Raw genomic sequence first — 25,533 nt, forward strand, 5'->3', positions numbered from 1 at the left:
ATTGCCTATTTCCTTTATTGCTGTTACTGAGCTATAAGCTATTTGAAGGGAGGACTATGTCTTATTTATTGTTTTACTATTAAGACTTCATCATATAAAGGCTGGCACACTGTAATTCTCCAATAAATAGGAAAATAAATGATTTATTTGTTTGGTTTTATTTTAAATAAATTTGGATTACACAGAAAATAAAGTACACAAATAATTATAAAAAGCTGGATTATTCTGTAAAAATAACGCATAAAAAGTTTGCTCTGAAGTAGTTCATGAAACACGGCAAAAGTTAGGCTGAAAATGGAGCTCAGTAAATGTCTGTGTTTGTGTTTGTCTGTATGTTTATACATAAAATATATATGCACTTATATTTCAACAGTGCAAAAATGTGCCCCAAAGATTTTTACATAAAAATTATAATATATATATAATCCAAATTATGGTTATTTAGAAAATTAATCAAAAATTATTATATAATTTTTAATTGTGAATTTTCTATGCCACTATACCAAGTATAAACTAATATCAGAAGAACCATTAGAATATTCGGAAATAGTTTTCTTAATTTTCCTGCCTACACTTAAGGCTATTTGTTGATTTACTTGCATATAGCAGGGTTTCTCTGCAGCCTCAGTTCTAAATAAATGAAACTCACTTTGAATATTACTAATTATAGACAATACAGTAATAGATAATAGATCTATTTGCCCAATACTCTATTTTAGCCCCAATGACCTTGGAAAGGTAACATTGGGAAGTTCTGCTAAACAGAAGCAAAAACAATAATTTTTAAGTTTTTTACCTTGCAACTTATCTCACTCTTTTTTGCTGCATATCTGTATATTTTTCTGTTCTCTCTTTTTCCTTCTTTCTCTCCCTCTCTCATTCACACACACACACACACACATACTCTCTCACACACACAGTGCCACTAGTTCTAAAAAGTTTTGGAACTACCAATCAGCTTACTTCCTAGTCTTGACTTGGGTTTTCCTGGATCATCTCTTTGAGCGCTTATCTTGCTGTGTCTTGTGAACATGGATAACATTCAACTTTTATCCATCAATCTCTACTTGAATTGAATTTCTTACTTAGTGTTATTTTAAAGGCAGAAACGTTATCTTCATCCCAAATTCTTATTTATGAATTATCTATATTGATGAGCAATGCCCCAGTAATCACCCATTTCCCCAGAGAGAAAATCTGATTAATTACAGGCCATTCATTATTGTTCACACTGACACTTTAATTATTTTTTCAGAACCTATGAAGTTTTATTTACATCTGATTAATCTGATACTGTGTTCTTTTTATCAGGACTCACTTACTCTTTCCACACTCTGGTATGTTCCCTACTTTCATCTCTCCAACTTTCCTCACTTCCACCATGCCTTAGGGTGGTTTCCAGAGTCATCCAGGAGTCCTGGCAGTAGTTTCCTTGGCCGTACCTACCAGGATGAGCTATTATATATGAAATAATATACAGGAAAATGTTTCTGAGAATTAATGACATTCTTTCCACTGGTGTTATTATCCATCATCTCTACCGTATGGATCTTCAGGCATATTTATTTCTAAAATGTTGGGATATATAAATCTCATTTCCTTTATATCTCATATTCAGATAACTCTACTCAACATTCTCCAGGAAACATGAGAGACCTTGGCTTTGGGCCAAATTTATTAGGTCTACCATATTGTAGAACAATTATTCACTTTGTAAAATGAAATCTGCCATTTTGGATGCTCTCATAGAGGCTAACACCCTTTGGGAGTCATGCTCCCTTTCTTAATGTTCCTTTTAAGAAAATAGATTGCGAGCAGCATAGTTAAACAGAACAAAGCATTTATTTCTTTTGAATATTGGCCAAAATACATTCCTAATCTGAATCTAAAATTTCAGGGTGGAAACTACCCGGTTCACTGACGAAAGACGTTATTTATGCCACATGTATGTAAATCCATAGGATTTCAGTAGAAGAGACGGAAATCATTTCCTGAGAATCAGTGTGGTTGCTTAGAAAGTGCTATAATAGTGCAACAGTTTTGTACATGAATCATCAAATCTGTCAATATGCATTTGTTTCCTGATCTTGTATATTCTCTATTATAACTGTTCATGAGACCTAATTATTTTCAGGGTACTTTTTCTTTTCCCCCTAAAGAAATGAGCAAGAAAAAGAACCCTGTTTATAACATGTTAAATCTTTATCTTGTTTATTTTTATCAACAGAGTGTAAGACATGTCTATGGATAACCCTGCAGGAGTCAAAAGCCTGTGGCAGGTTTTACAGAATCATCTGCTACCTCCTGAGCTAGGAGGATTTTGAGGACAGAGCTCAGGAAGTTGCCATGGCTTGGGGGCAAAGCAGGCTTTTGCAGATAAACCTTAAGTCCCAGATTCTACCTTTTGGAGCCAGATATCTTTTTGTGGATTAATTAATACTTGTGAGGTCTTTGAGCATGAAAGACATTGTGAGAATACAGTGTTTTCTCATTTTAAAACAAAGGACAGAGACTTTGGGGGAATAATTCTATTGATCAAGCTGGGCTTTCCTTAAACTGCTGAAAAACTCCAAAAGCTCTTTAGTCTTTCAAAAGTCTACTTGGGTAAGACAAAATTAGGTTTTCTGAAATATCCTTCCAGATCTTCAAGCTGTTAATAATGAGTTATGTAACAATAATAAGTTATATAATTTAATAATGGTAATAGAAACCATTTCTAAGTTTCCATTATTTCATATCCCTTTCCTTTTCTCAATTCAAGTATTTGTTGAGTATATTAATTCAAGTATTTGTTGAGGCCTTCACTGTGCTAGGCTAGGAATATGTGATAATTGCTAACTGGCCATGGCCTTTTCTAGAGAAGCGTTCAGTCTAGGGATGAACAGAAGTGTTAAATAAAGAAAGGCATAATTCTATAAGTGCAAATTACAAAATGTGCTATGATGAAAGAAAAACAAGTTTCTGTGAGAACCTATACTGGATTAAGTAGTCATACGTGGATTCTTTGAAATGGCCAGTTAACTTAAGATTTTGCAAGATTGATGGAGTTTGCCAAGCAAAGAACTAGAAGAAAGAAGAATGTTGAAGCAGAAAGAAACAAGTGCAAAGGTCACCAGGTCGGAACAAAGTTGTTACACCTGAAAAACTGCAAGAATTCCACAGCAGCCAGAATATCATGAACAAGGGAAAAGAGTCACGGGTTTTGAGAGAGAGGCAGTGCCCAGATTGCAAAGGGCCTTGAAGTGATGTTAAGAAGTTCAGAAACCATTGAACACAGAAACAAATGACAATACCTCTCCCATCCAGCCCCACATTTGAAATCCATTTAACTATAGAGTAGAGAAAAAGAACACACACAACAGCAACAATAAAGGCTATTAACATTGAGCAATCCTTTCTTCCCCACTGCCTAGACTGAAATTAGGTTATAACACAGAAATTGAATTACACTAATAAGTTGCCCAGACAGTAACCAGGAAGGCCATTCTCACTGAAGTCCAATGACAGGCAAAGAACGAGGAACGTATTTACATCAAAGACACAGAGAAATAGAATTCAGGGGAGAAGAAGAGAGAGCGATGGTGGGTGGAAGTTGGGTGCTGCATGAGGGAGGGAGAGGCGAGCTATAATAAAAGTCTCCAGAAGACTGAAGAAAGTTCTTGAGATACAAACGGGGTGCCTTCCTCAGCCCATTTCCCAAACAGAACCTGGATTCCTTGGTGGTGACCAAATGAAACACACTGGTTGCCAGATGAAAGATTCAGAAAAAAAGTCTTATGGGGGCTCTTAAACATCAAATAACAGCATTTTCAAAATGACATTTTGATAAGTTAGGGGTGAATAAATCAGAGACATGCAGATAAAATTTCCCTTGAAATACACAGAGGTTTAACATGATGGGGAAAAGCACTTGGCAAAACATAATATGTGCTTTGCCAAACCTAACATTTGAAAAATGGTTTAAGACATTCAGCATAATCCCAAAGCTGGACATGTTGTCTTATCCTAAGTGAGAGAAAGAGAGGGAGGTTACCCATGAAAGCATTGCTCAACAAACGTATTAAAGAATGTAAGTAAGTTGAAATGAGTAAACCATGCCTAACCCTGAAATCAAATTTCATGCTGAAATCAAACCTGCTTATCAAGGACCTCTTTGAGAATTCCTGGTAACTTCTTTCTGGACACCACTCATGTATGACCCAGAACCATTCTTCTTTGCTTTTCTTCCACTCCTCTTCACATGCAATCATTGCATCCAACTTTAGATATTTGGTTTACCACTTCTTAAAAATGTGCACACACAGTAAATTATGTATTTACATCAGACAAAAACATCTTACTGAATCTCTAAAGGCATAATATTTCCTTCTTGAGCTGTATTTAAGGCAGTTCTAAAATTAAGACTTTTTAAAATGTTTAAAAACTATTAGTACTTTATATGATGTACAGATAAGCTGGAGTTTTAAGGTATTTTTTCTGCTTTTGATTCTGTTCTTAATGGATTATGCCCACTGTGAGTTCACTGATAATGAGCAAATCAAATATAGCATGAATAGCAGAGCCAGTATAAGAACAAGTGAATATTGGGAAGAAAATGTAAGCAATGAGTTCCAAAGAGAAAGAGTGCAACCTAAAAACAAAGTAAAAAATAATAATAAAAGCAATAGAAAAAAGAAAGACAGATAGGGTAGGTATTTCTATGGATAGTGGAGAAGTAAAAAATGGCAGGGGTGGGGGGGATTTAAGAAGGAAAGTGAAGCATCATTTGAGGGTAAAATAATGTAATCAAATGTGTCCTCATTCTGTGCTCTTTAATAGAAATCATTGAAACAGACAAGATTAACAGCAAAGTACTATGATCTATTAAAAGTTCAGAGAAAGTATAGCAGCTGCCTCATTATTAAATAGGAAAATAATTAAATGCTAAATCTGCTTGATAATTATAGTGGCCCGGGGTTGTAGTTATAGAGGGATGATGCAGAGTTCTTGTAGAGAGAGGTCAGTCAGTCACACAGAAGGTTTCATAGGGTGATGCTACTTTAAAGGGATCATCTCAGTTTAGAGCTGGGGCCTGTCTCAGCATTGTGGATCCAGAAAAAAATCATATTTATCATCATTGTTAGTGTTTACTGAGATGATGATCCCTTGAGTCCATCTCACAGTACATAATAGGGAATATTCTGATACTATTTAAGACACCCACTTTCTATGTCGAAGGACCTAGGAAGCTGAATTAGGATTCAGATGGTTGCCAATGAGCACATTCTCAGAACAAAGGGGAAGAGAACAATAACTTAAATACATCAGCAGAGAAAATGTTATGAGGCATAAGGGACATGTGGTTCTGGTGTTAAAAGTCAAACCCTTCTCATCAAAATCTGGTAAAAGTTGTAGATTAAGTTTATTTCCATTTATAAACAGAAAGGGTTATTTTAACAGAACCCTTTGGTGTAATGGTGTAGATGAAAATCTATTATTTGCAACTGTATCTGAGAGCAACATGAAGCCTTCTCACAAGAAACAAAACAAAACAAAACAAAACTACAGTGTCTGTATGTACAGTTTACAGGCTAGTCTTTCTGCCATGATTGTTACCATTAATCAAAGGTTGTCTTCTGCTCTGCTGTCTTGTCTATCACCTCCAACATAGGTTGATAAACAGGTGCTATCTGGGCATCCCACTGCCATTCATTCTTCTCATCTGTATCGCAGCACGGCTGTTTCTGCCGAGCACTTCCTCAATGCTTGCAGACTGGCTGGCATCCAATCTGAACAAATTGCTGATCTTTCCAACCATTTAGTGTTAAATAGGGCTTCTAAGGAACATTGGACAAATAGCTCAAGAAGCCAGATTTAACATCTAAAGATTGGTTGACATTTCTTAAGTACACATAGTTAGGGACTGCTACTACTTTAAAGAACTTCAATTCGGCCTAGAATTTGGCATGTAGTATCCTAAACTTAGACCTAAAGCTGTAAGTAATTTTGTAAATTACTGGAGACAAGACTATCTGAGCTCTAGATGACCAGCATGCTCAACTGGAATTTATAGATCATTGTTCCTTCAAACCATGGGATTAACATTGAGTAGGAATCATTATTAGTGTAATCAATACAGTATCATATATAAACCCACATGCAAAATGCATAGCAATCTTCTGCTTGCCCTAATACTTCTTTCCATACACTATGATACTCGCAGAATAATTGATTCCTGGTGCCTGAAACATGGTGACGTATTTCAAACTATGATGACAAGGAATAGTAAAGTAATTAATCGTACGTCATGGAAGCTTCACTTGCCAGCATGAGACCTTTTACAATGAATGCAGTGCTTTCAGTGCAGAAAGCATAATTGGAATTTTCTATCTGGGCTACAAGATGGCCTGAGTCTGCGAGATGATTTAAGTGGGGCATGGTATCCAGTCCCCCAAAAAGAGGAGCAGGAGTATCTTGAGAATGAACTCCCAGGAGTTTAAGCCTCAAGAGGATTAAAATTGTCCTGTTAATCTTTGCAGCTCTATTGTAAGCAGAAAAGCTGGCATTTAGAGGAAAGAAGTGTTATTAAAAATGTGTTGAAAAGAATGAATTAAGTGTACCTCAAGTATGAAAAAGACAATGAAAGGGCCGGGTGCGGTGGCTCATGCCTGTAATCCCAGCACTTTGGGAGGCCGAGATGGGTGGATCACCTGAGGTCGGGAGTTCGAGACCAGCCTGACCAACATTGAGAAACACTGTCTCTACTGAAAATACAAAATTAGCCGGGCATGGTGGCACATGCCTATAATCCCAGCTACTCGGGAGGCTGAGGCAGGAGAACTGTTTGAACCCGGGAAGCGGAGGTTGCGGTAAGCTGAGATCACGCCATTGCACTCTAGCCCAGGCAACAACAGCGAAACTCTATCTCAAAACAAATAAAATAAAGAAGATGAAGGAAAATAAACACCTGATCTCTGAAGTGAGAATGTGTGCACAGGGGTAGGACATAGATATACTACATGTAGAAATGTGCATGTAAACATTTAACAAATATGCATGGTGGTAGCAAGTGTAGTAGGTAATAGAACATAGCAGAAGCATTATTAGCTTCTTCTAATGACATGGAAGGCAGCCTGGACTTTGGAAAATGATGTAAGAGAAGTAACTAACTTGCTATTCGATTCTTCCTCATTTTTCCTGAGACCTCTGTATGGTCATTCCTGAAAAGTCTATTGCATTGATCCAAGACCATGGAACTGACTCAGTCATTGACGACATTCATGTCACATTTATTGAGTCTTAACTTGAGAAATCCAGCCCTTGGCATCAATCTCAAGTATTCCGGGAAAAGTCCTGCAGTGTCTGAGGAAATATTACTTATGTATTCAAGGAAAGAGAATTCTATTATGTACACCTTGAACCCATTTTTGTTGATTTCTCCCTGTAAGAGTATTAACTTTTTCCTTTCACATTTCCTATCTCTTTTAGAGAAATTTTCATCAATAATTTATCTTTGTGGGTAGCAAATGTCTACCGAGGGGTCTTTTGTGAATTTTTGGAAAAAACAACTGGGGCTATATTTTTAGCTGAGAACACATGCATCAATTTTTGTGATGGGTTGATAGGTTTTGTAGTTTTTTGGTAGATAAAATCCAGGTTTTGGGGTTACTGTTAATCAGAAGAAAGCTTAAATAAAACAGTACATTTTTCTATGGTTACGTAACAAAATTTCTCAGTATGCATTCCTAAAGAAAGGGACCTTCTCTGTGGTGCTAATTGCTATTGAAAACATCTTTCTTCCAAACATTTGTGGATACCAATGATACCCAGAGGTAAACACTACATTTATTATATGGGTTTTACGAGGTAGACAAATAAAATTCCCTGGCATCAAGAAAAAGGGACAGTATACATAGAATAAAATGTGGAAAAAGCAAATGAATAGATGTATACAAATACAAAAACAAAAAGGCACCAGTGAATACCATGGTTCTCAAAATTATCCAAGAAAGCTTCCTTAGATGCTTTAGACTTGTGGAAAGCATGGTGAAGTAAAAGAAACTTTCTGGATATGGAGATAAGTAAAAAACATTTTGCTATCTTTTGCATAAATCATCATCATTATTATCTCTATCATTATTTATTTAGTCAAAAATGTATTCATCAAATGCATTTTAAAACTAAGTCCTGTGCTATGTATTAGGAATAAAACAAGGCAGAAAAACTCTCACCTATATCAGAGTAGACATTTAACCAGTGAAATTTTCGTGATTTGGAACAACTTGTTTACCTCTAAATATCTCTTCCTTTCACTTGTAATATTGAAGATAAATTTTTTGGCTTACCCAGTTTACTATAAATATTTAAATAAACATTTAAATATTCATTCATTTACTTATTAGTTCAAACAATTTTATTATTTTGACTATTGGTACTACCAAAATATTCCAGAAGCTAGGAATGCAGGTGTAAAAGGTACACAGTGTTTTTGCCTTTGATGGACTCACGGCACATCATTTGCGTGCAAGCACAGACAAATAAGCAGACATTTACAACATGATCTCATATGTGCTGTCACAGTGATAATGGCAAACTGAAAATGGAGATATAGGATAGTGCACCTAAAAGAGATAGCAGAAATCATGGAAAGACCCTCTAATAAAAAAATACACATTAAAATTTGGTTTTCTGCTTATTTACTTTTTGAGACGGGGTTCTTGCTATGCTGCCCAGGCTGGTGTCAAACTCCTAGGACCAATGGATTCTCCCACCCCAACCTCCCACATAGCTGTGATTATAGGCACTTGCCACCACACCGGGTTTTACTAATTTAATTTTGAAGTAGATTAAGCATACTTAAGACTTTTGTGAGATGAAGACATGGTCATGGTGGACTATTTCAGCTGGGGGGATAACATGGGGTAGCACTGAGGGAGCGTGGTCCTCTGATACTAGGCAGGTCAGGGCGAAGGGTGTGCGCAATTCACTAAGAGTGAAAGATGAAGGCTAATGACTTGGGATGGGGCATGTGAGGCAGACAGAGGAGGGTAGAAATAGGATGCTAAGAAATTAAAATACCTAGCATAGACTTTGGAGGGAGTCAACACATCACAATTTGCATTGTGCAAATTTATTTTGCCAAAAACTCCACAAACACTTCTGCAGAGTTATAATGACTTATTGAATTTCCTTTAAGAAACTTGCAGCTCTATTAGAAATGAAAGCCAATACAGTATATGCAAATAGTAAAAGGAAGCAATCCTACATCATGGAAGAAGACAATGAGATACTGCTACCACAGGGTCTCTTGGCAATTGACCAGAATATATGAAATGTTGCTATTTTAAATGCCCTTCCATGATTCAACTAGCTCAGTCACCTGGTCCCACTGAGGTCTTCCTTTATCCTGGCTTCAGAAGGTACACAGGGAGGCTTGAGAAGAAGAACTTTTCTAAGAATACTTGGCAAAATAAACGAAGGCTTTCAATTTGTCTTTCTTTTACCATTTGTAATCAATTTTTTAAGCAAGTGACTTCAATGCCCAGAAAGCAAAGTCAATAAAGGTGTATCACTATCTAACAAATCATTCACATTCCTCTTCATAATCTATCTTTTAGATATGTAACAGCTTGTAATGACTATGAGTTTGCAGGCAGTTCCCATAAGCTATACATGCATTATTAATAAAGTTCTAAGACTGAAAACTTCCATCACTGCAATGACTCTTGAAAAGCATAGGTTTATTCAAACCAACAATGCATAGTAGTTTGTCACAGTTTTAACATTTGCGTTCTTCTTGCAGATGGTTGAAAAAGAAGGTTATCTGCAAAAAGCTAAAATTGCAGATGGAGGAAAGAAACTAAGGTAACAAAATTCTTTAATTCACTTTTATATAACTATGCTGGTTCTTCATATGCTCAACTTGTGCCACTGTTATTGTTTGGGATGCAAGGCCCTATGGTACCAGACAAGAACAGTCTCCTCTGCTACCACTATGATCAACATTATTTTTAATGTAATTACAGTTGTTAAAGAAAGGAACTACATTCTATATTATTGAACAGAATATATAAATGAGGTGCTTTTTGTCCTCCTTGGACTTGAACTCATAAAACACTGAAAATAATTAAGATAATGGATTGTGATTTCTGTGATTGAAAGATTAGAGAATGAATGCATTCATTTGCAAGATATGAAAGTCTCCGTACAATACCTTGTGAGAGTAATTTCTTGAAGGATGGAGGATTTGAACTACTTTTGTAGCTCAAAATAGAAATTGATAAAGTAAAAGTAACAAATACAGAGGTGAGACAAATTTGAAAAGGGAATAAGAACTCTTCGGACAACAACAACAGCAACAAAAATCTTGAAGAAAAAAAGTATGGTTGATAGGAGGTTAAAGAAAGATGATAATTGTGTTGTATATACAGTATGTTTAGAAATAATCACCTCCATTTTAGAATTTTTGCTATTTCTCATATTGGTTCTGTTACATACTTAGCTTTGTGCTGGATGATACGCAAGCTACCAAATTTGTAGAAAATGCTCAAATTGAGATGCAAGGCATTTACTCTTAAATGTATTACTAACAATTAAAATTATATAGGATAAATGTGCTAATTAGCTACACAATGGGACACCTGTTAGTTGTATAATACAATTCATTACTAGAATGACACCCTGGTCAACACTAGAGAATAAAGTCTGCTTTTGTTTAATGGCTATAACGAATTTTCTATATATTTATTTAAACAAAGTGAAATTGGTTGTGGGGGGAATCATCCACAATTTCACCACTTAAAATAGCTATTTCGGTTGTAAATAACAAGCTCTATTTTCTCTCCATATTGTGTCTGATTCTGGGATAGTGGACAGGGCCTTAAATCTTTGCCTGGACTATTTTTCTGAAGTGGCCCTGCAGCCACCCTCCCTTGAAGGGTTCAGGAGACAGATGCACAGGAGACAAGATCAAATGCAAAGTTGCTTTAGGAGGCTTGGCTAGTTCCTTCCCCAGTGGTGAATTGGGCTTAGAGAATCGGGTTCTGAAGGAACAACAGGAGGAAGTCTTGAGTAGCCCAGCTTGAGTGCTCTCCTTTCCCCTAAACCTTATCATGACATGATCAACTCAAGAAGGAGTGTGGAGGGTACAATGATGCCTCTCCCCAAGATGAGTAAGTCATGAACCTTTCTTCCCTCACCAGCCATGTGGAATAAAGAATTTCTTCAAAATTATCTAAGTTAGTCAGTTCAGCCCTCCACTAGAGCTTGGTAGGAGAATAAAGGTGACAGCGTTGGTCAGGTCCACCCTCTAACCTCATGCAAGGAAGTAGGGGAGATCCTAAAAGAAATAATTTCAAGAAACCTGAAGGAGGTTCTACTGTGTGGTTTTGTAAAGTATCCTTACCCATAACCCCTCCACAAACCAAACTTATAACATGTAGAAGGCAGTGTTAAGAGGAAGAAGAGAAGAAGAGCAGGTCCCTTCCCTCAGCCAACTCACATGAATACGTTTTTAGGTAGTTTTGATCAATCTGTATACTTTGTGTTTTTGTTCTGTTTGCTGTTACTGTCCTGTTTGCGTACAATTTCCGTGTTACAGTTAAATTCATATAAACATGTGTTTGTACTCTGTTTTATTATTTCACTTTGCATACCATTATGCATTCTTTCAGCCTTTTTTCCACTTAAAGTTATATGTTTTAGTTTTCCTTTTTGTTTTGTTGTTGTTGTGGTTGTTGTTACCCCAGGTGCACAGAATTGAGTTGATTATATCCTTCAGTTTGTGGCCTTGTGCTATCATCATTCTGGGCAAGTGCCCTAGCTGGTTTTATTTTATTTTTAGTCTCTAATCCTTGTTTCAATTCCCTGTAGACATTCATTTTAATGTATTTAATGCGTGTTTATCAAACTCATTCTCCATATATGTCTATATTTAGCTGTATATGCGGCATTCAAAAAAATAGTGTATAGTTGTGTATGTGTGAGTGTGTTCTATATAGCATAAATATTTTTGTATCATAAACCTTATTATGTTTCTTACTACTTTCATTCCGTGTTAGCTCTTGGGCAGCTTTCGATGGTGCTGTACAGACATGCCTCTCTTAATGGTGGAGATATGTCCTGAGAGATGCATCCTTAGGTGATTTAATCATCATGTGAGCATCATAGAGTGCACTTACACAAGCCTAGATGGTACATGATATAGCCTATTGCTCCTAGGCTACAAACATTTACAGCACGTTGCTGTGCTGAATACTGTAGGCAATTGTAACATAATGGTATTTGTATATCTAAACATACCTAAACATGGAAACAGTAATGCGTTCTGCTATAATGTTATGAAGAATACCATGTCACCAGGCAATAGGAATTTTTCAGCTTCATTACAATCTCATAGGACTACTATCTATATGTCTTCCACTGTGGATTAAATCATTTTTATGCAGTGCATGAACGTCTTTAAATCTAGTTCGTTTCTTCCAACTGCTGGCCACTTTGCCATCGTTTATGTATAGTCATATGCCACATGGTGGCATTTTGATCAGCGATGGACAACATATACAGCTGTAGTCTCATAAGATTATAAAACTGATGCCTACTGTACCTTCTCTGTGGTTAGATATGTTTAGATACACAAATACTTACCACTGTGTTACAATGGCCTACAATATTCAGTACAGTAACATGCTGTACAGGTTTGTAGCCTAGAAGCAATAGGCTACGCCATACAACCTAGTGTGTGGTAGGCTTTACCATGCAGATTTGTATAAGTACACTCTATGATGTTTGTACAGTGACACAATCACCTAATGACACACTTCTCAGAATATATCCTCGTCCTTAATTGAAGCATGACTGTATACGAATTTTTACTTACCTAATCTCCCAGCTGTGGACATCTAAGTTGCCTCTAACTCCTTTCACTCCAAACAACATTTCAATAAATCACACATATATGTTTCCTTTGAACCTGTTAGGAATTTTCTCAGGGGAATATTTCCAGGAGTACAGGATTGCTCAGTGGTAAGTCACACACATTTGTAAATCTACTGGCTACTGTTGCCACACTTTCTCCTGAATGAGTGCCCCAATTCACACCAGTTCAATATAAAATATAGAAGGGATTCTATTTTCCACAATTTTATCAGCAGAAGCATTATCCAATCTAATTATCCATACAACATTACCTTAATGTTGCTTTTATTTGTGTTTCACTGATAGATATTGAAGTTGAGGTTCACTTTATCTCTTTAGAGCCATTCAGATTCTGCATTCTGATTCTATTAATAAACTTTGACTATTTTCTATTGAGTTTCCTGCTTTTATATTCAACAATTTGAGGAAACTCATAGTATATTTGAGATAATAATGCTTTGTCAATTTTACATGTTGTACATAACCCCTCCAAGTTTATGGGGCTTATTTTGTTTTTATTGTAAATACTTTACAAACTGAACATTGTATATGTAATCACCATGTTTAAGAACATGATATCCCATTATGTTGATGGGCTATAATATGCCAAATCATCCCTACCTCTTTTTATACTTGATTTTTAAGCTGAGTCTGGTTTTATATTAAAAGTTATTATTAAAATAATTCTCATATTGCTTGTCAATTTTTCTTTTATATTTTTGTCTGTTTCTTGAGACAGGATCTCACTGTGTCACCGAGGCTGGAGTGCAGTGGTGCCAGCCTCCTCTACCCCCACCCATCCACTCACCTTATATGGGGTTAAACGAGTAGCTGGGACCACAGGTACACACCACCGCACCCAGCTATTTTTTTTTTTTTTTGGATTTTTAGTAGAGACCTGGGTCTCGCCATGCTGCTCAGAATGGTCTGGAACCCCTGGGCTCAAGAGATTTACCCACCTTGACCTTACAATGTGTTGGAATTATAGATGTGAACTATAGCACCCGGCCTTCTTTTATATTTTCTAAAGACAAATGCTAAGCCTGGATTACTTGATCGAATCACATGACCATTTTAAATGAATCTTAGTATGCATTGCCATATTGCCTACTCAAGGAGTGTATATGCTTTTATCACTAGCAACAAAAATGGTGAGTTTAGTCATAACCTTGAAGAATTATGTATCTTTTATCCTGTTGATAATTTAGTACTAATAAATAATATAACATACTATAATTTATGCATCTTATGTAAAATTTGATAGCCTTTGTTTCATTTATCCAGGATCTTTATATCTTTTATAAATGTTAATGAATTAATAAGCAATATTAATAGATGCTTACTCTATCAAGCACTTGGCTGAATCCTTTATCAGTAATACTTAAATGATACTACAATATAGACTCTATTATTGCGTCCTATTGTATAAATGGAGAAACTCAGTCAACAGTATTAACCTCTTATTTCTCCCAAATCTTATTTTATATATAGTTAGTATCACAGAATTTAGCCCTGACCTCTGCTTGAAACACGTTTGCTTTATCTCTCTTGCTTAAAGCTATTTGAGACTAAGGAGAAAAAATAGTCCTTTTATTTCATGCCATCAACAGTACCAGGGACTTCAATTGTCACTTAATAAGTATTATTTTATTAATTTCTATGAAGTTTTCTACTTATAAATCCACAATAGATCATCATACTTTGTATTGTCTTCTTATTTTCCTTCTTTCTCTTCTTTTTTTATGTGTCTTTATTTGTCTGTTTAATGTATTTTCTCTTTCTCTCAAAGAAAATTTAACTTATCTCTGAATATGAGCAGGAGATGATAAAAGGAAAGATAACTTACTGGCTATAATTGACATTCATAACAGGCCATACATTTAGCCTTGTTTTGAAATGAGGTTATACACATTTCCCCAGTGATACACTGACAGGCTTGAAAGCAGAATACATTCAGCATTCACTTTAATTTTTAATTGTGGACACTGAATCTATGCCTCAGCTTTTCTGATGAAGCATAGGAATTTCTTCATTTGGGGAATTCCGTCCCCAAACCTGTAAGTAACCCTGGCTTCTCTGAAACCCTGTGACACCTTAGTAAAAGGTTATTTTCAATGCTTACACTTACAAAAGGCACCTGACAATATATTTATGAAGTTTCAACACCTCAAACTTGCCTCTCCCTCGGCACCTAGGTCTTCCCATCATCAGCGCCTGTGTGGCTCTGCACATCTTACCACAACACAGAGTCACATTCTTCTCTCTTGGATGGGCACAGAAAGATATACCTGGGGGTGAAAATATGGCCAGAAGATGGCTATGAAAATAAATGCAGGAAAAAAAATAGATTGTGCAGTGGTTACGTCTACCAGTGCCTGCTTTCATCCTAGGGCCCACAGCTACTGGGCCTTCTGTTGGGTTTTTGTTTTTTAACAATTGTTATTCAGAATGGACTTTCTTTGGAATGTGAAACTAAGGTGTGCTCCTAACATGATCATATTTTTTCTTTAGTACTTTCTTCTCAGTGTCACAACAAATTCTTCCAGGCTGAATCTGTCTGTCTTCATTTTCTTGCAATACTGACAGAGATGGGTATTTTTACACCTCAGTGTCTTTTTGACCCACATTTTAGCAGTCATAAATTACAAGATGCTTAGAATATGAGGCAGAAGAAATAAGTTCCGAGACCAACCACTTTGAGTGAGTCTGTACATTTAACAGTGTCTGAGTGATTTTGCGGTAAATCAGTCAGGGACACTAGAATAAATTACTTTCACTCCCATCAGTGGTGCGGAATCAAGTCAAATCCAGCATGACCACGTTAGGTAACAAAGGCAGATGGCCCAAATAAGAGAAACTGAAATTTGTCAAGGAACCTCACATATATTTTCTTCTGACTTTTTGGTTTGTCACTCTGTCGTTACCTAAAGAAGGCAAAAGAGAGGTAAGCGTAGGATATAAAGCTTTTGGCGTTTAGAGCAAATGAACGTGTTAAAGCTGGAGTTTAAGCTAACAGATTCTTATAATGGTAATGAATATTTTAAGATCCGTTTTTTCATCAAGCATTTTCCAGATAAGCTGTTACAATCAAAGTTGCTGTTATTATGTGCTGCCATCCGGTGTCCATTTTGTAGAATGCCAAGCCGATGGCTTTGTTGAGTTTTTGTTTTTGTTTTTGGGGTGTTTTGTTGTTGTTGTTGCTGCTGCTGTTGTTGTTTGGGCTTTGATTTTGCTTCTGTACATCTATTTGTCTGCTTGGCTTTTTTGCATTTTCCAACTTCACAATTCAGGATTTGCTTTAGGAAAACTTTATGAAGTATTTCACTTGGATAAAGTGTCCCACCAATTGCATTAGTGGTACATAAATGCCCTTAAAGAAATTTAGTTCTCCCTACTTCCCAGTTGTACTTAGAACCCTTTTTCCCCTTAGATGTACTTTGTTTTGTATGTCAAAAGATAAAATAAATACCTGCATTTCTGTTTTTGTTTTGTTTTGTTTTGAGACTGAGTCTCACTCTCTCACCCAGGCTGGAGTGCAGTGGCGCAATCTTGGCTCACTGCAGCCTCTGCCTCTCGGGTTTAATTGATTCTCCTGCCTCAGCCTTCCAAGTAGCTGGGATTACAGGCACCTGCCACCATGCCTATCTAATTTTGTATTTTTAGTATACGGGGTTTTGCCATGTTGACCAGGCTGGTCTCGAACTCCTGACCTCAAGTGATCAACCTGCCTCAGCCTGCCAAATTGCTGTGATTATAGGTGTGAGCCACCGTGCCTGGCCCAACACCTGCATTTCTTGCCGCAGGATTTGTCTCCTGCATGGAATCACTAGGATCAAACCCTTACCTGATTGTTACCTGTAAATCCCTGTGGAAAGTGGTGGTTGTCTCCCTTACTCTTGGCACTTTGGACTGTCTTACTAAAGTTAGATATTTCCTGAGCTGTGTGTCTTAGTTACCTCTTTAGTCTATCCAACACCTTAATTTTTGTCCCTCTGTGGAAAAAATAGAAAACTATGCTCTCAAAGTTATGATGCAATGTGGAGGCACTGATTGATCAATGGGTGAATTTGCCTCCTGACCATCATGGTAGGGATGGAAGACAGGGATAAAGGGCTTGCAGTTCAGCATTGCAGAATAGCCCAGGTTAGGCTAAGACGTGGCTTTGCTCTAAAGAGAAAGAGATTCTAGTACTTCTATGACAACTCTTCCTTATCTCCCCTTCTTAGCTCCTTTCATGAGGCTCTCAACTGGCATGCTCAGAGTGACTACAGAGAGAGCTGCATGCCACCTGCCTAGAGACCATGGAGACACTGGAGTGATCAGGGTCCTGAATCCCATCTTCATGGCTTGTTTGCCCTTGGTTAGGATGCAGCCTTACTGGGCTTCAGTTTTCTCTTCTGTAATATGGGGATATCCTAGACTCATTCAGAAGACTTGGTTTCCATGTTTATTGTCCATCTTCTTGTAGTTAGACATAAAATTTTTGAGGTATGTCTTATTTTTCCATCTCTATTCAGTCCTTAGAATTGTGTTTGGCATGTGGTAAATGTTTAGTGGAGACTTGTGACCAGCTTAGTAATTAAATTCCATAGTGCATGTAAAATGCTAGGTGGCATATAGAGCAGAAGTCAGTGCAAGCTCAGGGTGGGAAACCCTCTGGAGAAAGCTCAGGTATTGGCCACTAGAAGCATAAATTAGGAAAAAATATCCTATATCAGAAGTGTTCAATAGTTAAGAAAAAATAATACTAAGAATACTATATTAAAGCACTAAGAAACTAAAGAACAGAGAAAGGAAATGAAATTTTTTAGTCCTTGTTAATGAAGAACAGCAAACACAGAGCAGAAAACATCTAGATGTATGACCCTTCTGAAATTTGAAAGGCTATATGCTCTTTTACTCAAAAAATCTTTAATAATCACCTACTAAGTGTCAAATAGTATGCCCAGTACTGGAAATGCTCTAAGAAGTTAGAGGTGGTTTCTACCACTTTGTGGGAGCTTGGGGCAGAGAGAGAGACTTCCTAGTGTGAAAACTGCGTTTATCCTAGAAAATAGTCTATTTGCAAAGTTTCATCAGAAGCTGCTGGACTCACCTATTCTGGCTAAGGCTTTTAAGCTTATATGAGTTGCCTACTTCCTGAGATGTCACCTAATATATTGAATAAGAGTTATATATAGTGATTTGGTTGCATATGGAAAATATCAAATCCTTAAGTCAAGGTAAAACCTTGCCAAGTGATCCTTTGCACACTCCAGAGCTGACAATGCCTTACAAGAGAGTCACCATGTTAGAGTAATTCGGTGAAAAAGCTATTCCACTGATGTGCTGAGAACTATAGGCATCACAATGGGTCAGACATGTCAGAATGGGAAATAGACTGGACAGATATTATAAAGGATAATGGTCAAGTTTCTAGAGTACTTTGATCAGAGAGGAAGGTTCAGACCTAAGCCGTAGTGAAAAGTTGTTCTCATTAGGTAAACCCTCAGCTACTCCTAGACTACAGGCTGCTGACTCCCTTTCTGCGTTTATATTCTTTGCTGAGTGCAGATGAGTCTGCTAATCACAGACCAGAATATTCCCTGGCAGAAAAGATACAGAGATGCCACCCAGTTAGGAACACACACCTGTTTCTGTCTTCTAATGAGGAGTCAAATGATACATCATCTTATTCCTTTGAATCAGTGCAACTTCTAGGGGAAGAGAGCTTGGGAATGGTGGGTCTTTGCTCAGTCTTTCTAATAAGGATCAGGTAAAGTAGTTAATAACAGAGCCTGGATAGCTGATATCTTGTCTCACACTATGCACACTAGCTTCTATCATTTGAGGATTTCAACCAAAACTACATTAAAATCTGACTTTGAAAATATCCTTAACGAAGGTAGAACTGCTTAATCCTGGATATGTACCCAAAGAATTATAAATCATTCTGCTATAAAGACACATGCACACGTATGTTTATTATGGCACTATTCATAATAGCAAAGACTTGGAACCAACCCAAATGTCTATCAATGATAGACTGGATAAAGAAAATGTGGCACATATACACCATGGAATACTATGCAGACATAAAAAAGGATGAGTTCATGTCCTTTGCAGGGACATGGATGAAGCTGGAAACCATCATTCTCAGCAAACTAACACAAGAACAGAAAACCAAACACCACATTGTTATCAGTCATAAGTGGGAGTTGAGCAACGAGAACACATGGACACAGGGAGGGGAACATCACACACTGGGGCCTGTTGGGGGTCGGGGGCTGGGAGTGGAATAGCATTAGGAGAAATACCTAATGTATATGATGAGTTGATGAGTACAGCAAACCACCATGGCATGTGTGTACCTATGTAACAAAACTGCATGTTCTGCACATGTACCCTAGAACTTAAAGTATAATTTTACAAAAAAAGACAGTATATAAAAAAGAAATTATTCTTTGGCCATTGTTGTAAAGTCATAATGTAGTTAGGGCTGCCTTCACCGGTGTGCATCCAGGGCCCCATGCTCGGAAGGACTCTGCCCTTGATTTAATGCTAGATTATTACTGTCTTAAAATTCTTCATAATTTTTGGACACAGAATGCTGCATTTTATTCTGCACTGTGCTTTGCAAATTCTGTACACAATTCTGTTTTTCATTGGCAGATAGGTGTAAACTCATGTCTTTCAGTTATTCAAAAATGTGTATTGAGGCCTTAAAAAGTAAATAAAAAAAATTGGATTAAAAAAACCAGACAGCATAAAGTAGTGAACAGTTTATAGGTTTTGGAGCTAGAGAAACTGAGTTTAACTTTAAATGTAAGTGTAAGACCTTAAGTTACCCTTTGAGCCTCGTTTTTCATACTAGTAAATAGAGATGTTAGTACTTTCATCATTTTTGTGTATGAAGCTAAGCATAAAGTAGGTGATTAGATTTATGCTAGGTATTCTAAATAATTTGTGTTATTATTATTTTAAAAGAAATCATGGAAAAAAATTGAGATGAAAGAGGACATCTAAAAGGTTGTCAGCAGCATTATTATTCTTCGTTTTGAAATGAAATTCTTTTCAAGCAATAACGCTCAGCTTTCACTTTTATTCAGAGAAGATAAAGACCGTGTTTATAGTTTATAATTTCAAAACAAAGTAGCACTGTACATAAGGTGTCAGAGCAAGTCATGTTGCTAAGGTTTTGAGACCTGCAGTTCTTACCCTCTTCAGTTTTTTCATCCAGTTCACCTAACAGGGACCCAGTTCACAGCAGTTCAAAGTCCTACTAAAGAACAATGAGATAATTGTGTTTCATGCAACTTTAACTCTAACCAGTTCCATTTCCAAGTTTAAGGATGGGGAGAGTTTTGCCAGCAAGTTCTATAAATGATCAACATCTGAAACAGATTCAAATCAGAGCCATTTATCCAGGACTTACTATAGATAGGATGCAAATAAGGTATAGTATCTCTTTGTGAGAATATGAAATACATAGTGGGAAATATAATAGGTAGGTTAAATGTGGATTCTTCGTGTGTGAGGGTGTTCTGTACTCCCTGACCACATATGGTCAAAATAAGGGTGGTGTTAAAAGATGCCCAGACTAGACTTCTAACAATGTTTCTCTTTTTCCTGTTTGGGGTCATCTATTATTATGACCTGAATGAAGAGAAGGCTATTGCTGCTTCAATTCACTCTTCTGCTGCTGGTACCTAAAAGAAGAAATGGGCACTAAGGCAGAAGGAAACGTCTGTGTGGTTTTCTTTCTGGGTTTTGTTTTTTCATGTTTTCATCATTTAATTCAAAAATTGAGACTCTTCATTTAAAGACAAGTGGGTCCAAGAACACAGTGTTTGTATTTGGATGTTGAAAAATACACATTGTGCTTCTTGTGTGTCTGCTTATTCTGTTCTTTTTTAACACAATGGTGTATCATTAAGAAAGCTCCAGGCATATAAGAGCAACCTAATTCTTTTTGTAAATATTAACCTTACTGAATCAAAGCTGTCCTTTCAATCAAGCTCTTAGTTTCTAAAAGGCAAGTGGAAATAAATTACACAAAGATCTTCAATAGTCATTTAAAAATATTTTGGTGTGGTTTTCTATTGACCTGAATAAAGTCTTTCCATAAACTTTTTAAAAAAAAAATCACTTTTGTAAAATGAATTCAACTACTTTGAAGTGAATGTTAAGCTGAAGCAAACTGCAATAATACACTCTAATGGGTAGAAACTCATGGATATTAATATCCTTAATATCTTTACTATCTACAAAAGAGTGCCTTCATGACATGAACATATACATATTCTAACTACAGAAGCAATACGTGCTCAATGCAGAAAACTTGGTAAACACCAAGGAATACAAACGAAACTCAAAAGCCACGATTTTACCACTTGATTTAATTATTGTCATATCAAGACTTTTTTCCAGGCCAAGGTTCAGTCATTGACCCAATACATATGTATTTTGTGTCTATTCTGTCCAAGGCACCATGCTAAGCACTGGGGATACCTTTGTAGAGATGAACTGATTTCTAACATCTCGAGGGTCATTTCTTAATGTAGGATAGAGGTGAAATTTATGAAAAATATTTTTAAATTTATCATAAATGATATGAGAGGATGTCATGGAAGGCACATATGACAAAGCAATGTTTTGACTTCTAATTAATGGAGTTAATAATCAGAAGGGAATGTATGGGTGAAGAAAGTCCTATGTAAATAGCACAGCACAGTTATAAACTATATGTATTACAGTCTGCATTAAAACATTCCTACATCAGTATTCTTCTACAGCATAGGGTTCATTATTCTGTTATATGGATGTATTATACGCAATTTATTTGACCAATCTTTTAATATATTTTATGTATGGAATTAACAAATAATGATGCAATTAATTTCTATGCACACAGACTCAGCAACTTGTGAGACTGTTTCTCTAGAATAAATTTAAATTCATAGGAATGGACATGTTTAGCCAAAAGATATACACATTTTTAGGGATTTTTAAAAAGCACATTTTCAAATTACACTCTAGAAAGGAAGCAACAGTCTGCATTCCCACCAATAGTGTATGAGAGAATCTATTTCCTACACCCTGATTATCCCTGGATGTTATCAGATGTTAGTTCTTTTATTCCTTGACAATTTGACGTACAAATAGGGAAAAAGCAAGCCGCTATTTTTATTTGCATTTCGTTGATTTCTAGTAAGATTCTACATTATGAAAATATTTTGAATTAAGCAATGACACATGAGGCTGGTTAGTTTTTAAGACTGAAATACACTAAACCAATGAAGAGAAGAAATAATGAAGGAAGGAAAGGGTTCTGATTCCTATTTTTACTTTGCTATTTTTGGTTTGCTGTAAAAACATAAACTTTTTATGGGAAGGATGCACATGGATACACAAAAAATGGATTTTTGGTAGTTGAAAAAATTTTAGGTGGATCTATAAATTAAGAAACTCTTACTATAAATGCTATGCTTTTAAATAATTCCAGAATGTCTTTATTATTACCCAAATTCCATATCACGTATAGATTTTAATAAAGAGGAGACTTTTAGGAAGACTGTTAAAAATAAAGATGGTCTCTACTCATTCCAAATGTTGCTCATACTGTATCTATAAATGATTTCTTCAACTGATAATGCTTTCTTTCCCTTTTATTTTTTTTCTAAGGAAAAACTGGTCTACTTCCTGGATTGTTCTTTCTAGTCGAAAAATTGAATTTTACAAAGAATCCAAGCAACAGGCTCTGTCCAATATGGTAAGTAATTCTCTATTTCTATTGTTAAACACCTTTCCAGAAATATTGTAGAATTAAAAATTTGGTTTTATCAGAAATCACACTAAAACCTCCAAGCTACCAACATCTGAAAACAGATGGAGAAAATGACTAAATAAACTTTTAATCAGATGAAGGGAAAATAGAACTTAGTGTCTGTTTTATTAAGTGGTGCATTTGGAGAATAATCACAAAATGAGATGTATGGTGAGCGGCTATGTAGTAATGTGAAGGTAACACTTTAAATTAAGGTGCCATTTATAAATGCCTTATTCTTATTTATGAAATGATCACTAAATGCAGCTACTTGCTCAAATAATGTATCATAAAGTATGTTATAAAATGCATTAGTAATAAATGCTTAACGGATGATACTATGGGAAGCTGTTTTAAAGAATATTATAAGACGTAAATCGTATTAAACCATGTATGTGCATCTTTAATACATGAATTTAAGTTGTTATCTAGCATGCTATAAAGTGCTTCAGGCATTAATAAATAATAATAAACTGTTTATAAATGGCACCTTAATATAGGATATTACCAATGAGGAAACACTCTAAATTAGCCAAGAGATTTTTTATTTTAGTCTAACTGTGACGTTCACTATATCCAGCTAACCTTTTTGAGTTTTTCTATGACCCCATCTAATGGAGCTAATACAATTTCTGTATCCCGTAGTTATTACAAAGTGAAATTTGTAGGGTTTCTCCATTGTACCTGGAAGAGGGCCTCACATATACTTACAAAGATTTGACAGTGATAGTAAATAAGAGCAATTCGGAGCCAGTTACTGGGGCAATTCAAGCTCAAAACCTTGCTGCCCAAACACAAGAGCTGCCACAAGATGTAGGAGACACTGGGCAGGCAACATATCTGACAGCCTCCTGATTAGGAAGGACTCCGGGCAGGAACTAACCTGCCACAGCCCATCGGCCTGATGGATGACAAGGAAAGGGGTCGCCTGGCAGGAGTTACCCACAATGAACTAATTTATATTTGGCAGGTAATAAAACGATGGGAAGTTCTTTGCTCTCCAGCCACTAGTTGTGTTTGCTATGTAATCCTCTTTAAATAGAAAATAGAAAGTCATTTGCTAAGAGATTTTTCTTAAAAGAAGATTTTAGTAAGAACAAAAGGTAGCATTTGGCTTGCTTCTGATGACCGCAGTAGCCTTTATCCCCAAGTGGCTTGATGATTTTGGAGTCTCAGTGCTGTCCGATCTGTAAACTAATTATGAATAAATTTAAAATATATCTCAGTCCTTTGTATTTTTAATTTAAACTGCCTCAGAAATTTTTTTAGGGTTTTTTGTTTTGTTTTGTTTTTATTTTTGGCTACACTAAGGTTGAGATAATCTTTTTAAGGAAAATAAAGTACCCCTAAGGGCCAGGCACAAAACAACTTTCATCCACTTTCAGGTCCTTTGTCTTCCCTTTGAATGAGCTCTAAGGGGGACGTCAGGAGGGGAGGAAAGTCACTGGCCTTGCTGAGTTTGGCTGCTGAAAAGATGATCTTCCCCTGCTGAGTGAGAAGAATTCCGTTGGGAAGAGAGTTTATGCAAATGTGTGGGATAATGGGAGAGATAAGATTCCATATTTTAAAGCATTTGGTTTATTTTTATTTTATTATTTTAATCTTTTTATACCAGGAGATAAAATTATCAGCTGTTAAATTTTGTGCAGGTGAAAGAAAACTCCCTTTCTGATCGCAGGCAAACCTTGCAAGTTAGCTCACTAATTGCATGCCTCTTGTTCAACCTTCAGAACTGTTGTAAATTGACAATTGACTTGACTTGTGGAAGAAATTTGTTAACATTTTTCTGGCAGTCCTTATTTATTACTTCTGGCCCCATTTTTAATGCTTTTATGGTTTCTACCAGGCACTTATTGTCTTCAAAGTCAATTCAGAGCAGCAACTAACTGTGTTTTGTGGTAATGGGTAAGAGAATTACAGATTCATGTTTGTGCTGCATGAATTGACTTGCTAGTCAACTTCTTGGATCCATTTCTAACCCAGTATTAAAGGTCTAGTGGGATAGCCCACATTTACCAGTTCCAGTCTTAGAGAAACGATACAACCATTGCCAGGCCTTGATTAAAGATGCTGTGGTTTTATTTTGAAAGAGATTTATGCTCAAGTTTCTGAATTTCTCTTGCACCCCCTTAGATTTCTTCTGGTGCTGTTCATTGTGCTTCTGGAAAAAAGTCTGCCCCTTCCTCCTAGGGGTCAAGACAAGCTGACTGAGTGAGTGCAGAATGTGATTTAAAAGAATAAACAGTATTTTAGTCCTTATACAAATGATCTTTAAGTGTTAATTCAGCAGTGAGACAAGGCAACAAAACCAGCCAGAAAAGTTTTGAAGTTGGACTCTAGGGGATGTAATTCTATTTTTACCACTCAGAAGCTGATAACATTACTTACTTCTTTGAGCTTCAGAATCCTTACCTCTGAAATGGACGTAGTGATACCTGCCAACAGAATTAGTAAATAATGAAATTAATTAGTAAAAACAAATACATAATGACCAAAAAAATTATTGTGCTTTATTATATCATATGCTATTAAATACAGAAATATAGCATATTCTGTAGTACACAATATACAGTGGAATTATATTATTACATTAGTTTTTTACTTGACCTGATTCAGACATTTATAGAAGAGAGAATGTACTAATTCAAGAAACTCCATCATGCATGACCTCCAAAAGAATGTATCCAGAAGTAGCATAAAATACTGTCTCAGAGCAATGACTAATACTGAAAATAAAGCCATTCATCCATTTAGGGCTCTAGATTTTAACCTCCTGAATGTCCATACGAAGTATCCCAGTGCCCCCATCTTCTTCCTTTGGTTCTTACCCTTGT

The 25,533-nt window shown here is 36.2% G+C and overlaps 1 protein-coding gene across 1 annotated transcript in view; it reads left to right on the forward strand.

Moving 5' to 3' along the window:
* The window catches only part of ARHGAP15 (Rho GTPase activating protein 15), a 630,040-nt gene that overhangs the window by 79,619 nt on the left and 524,888 nt on the right, over positions 1–25,533 (forward strand). Inside the window, exons 4-5 of the mRNA XM_011935698.1 lie at positions 9,782–9,843; positions 22,558–22,645. Of these exons, the coding sequence (XP_011791088.1) occupies positions 9,782–9,843; positions 22,558–22,645 (150 nt within the window). The remainder of the gene's footprint in view (positions 1–9,781; positions 9,844–22,557; positions 22,646–25,533) is intronic.

Source organism: Colobus angolensis, unplaced genomic scaffold (assembly GCF_000951035.1).
Source record: "Colobus angolensis palliatus isolate OR3802 unplaced genomic scaffold, Cang.pa_1.0 Scaffold147, whole genome shotgun sequence".
Lineage (NCBI taxonomy): Eukaryota > Metazoa > Chordata > Mammalia > Primates > Cercopithecidae > Colobus > Colobus angolensis.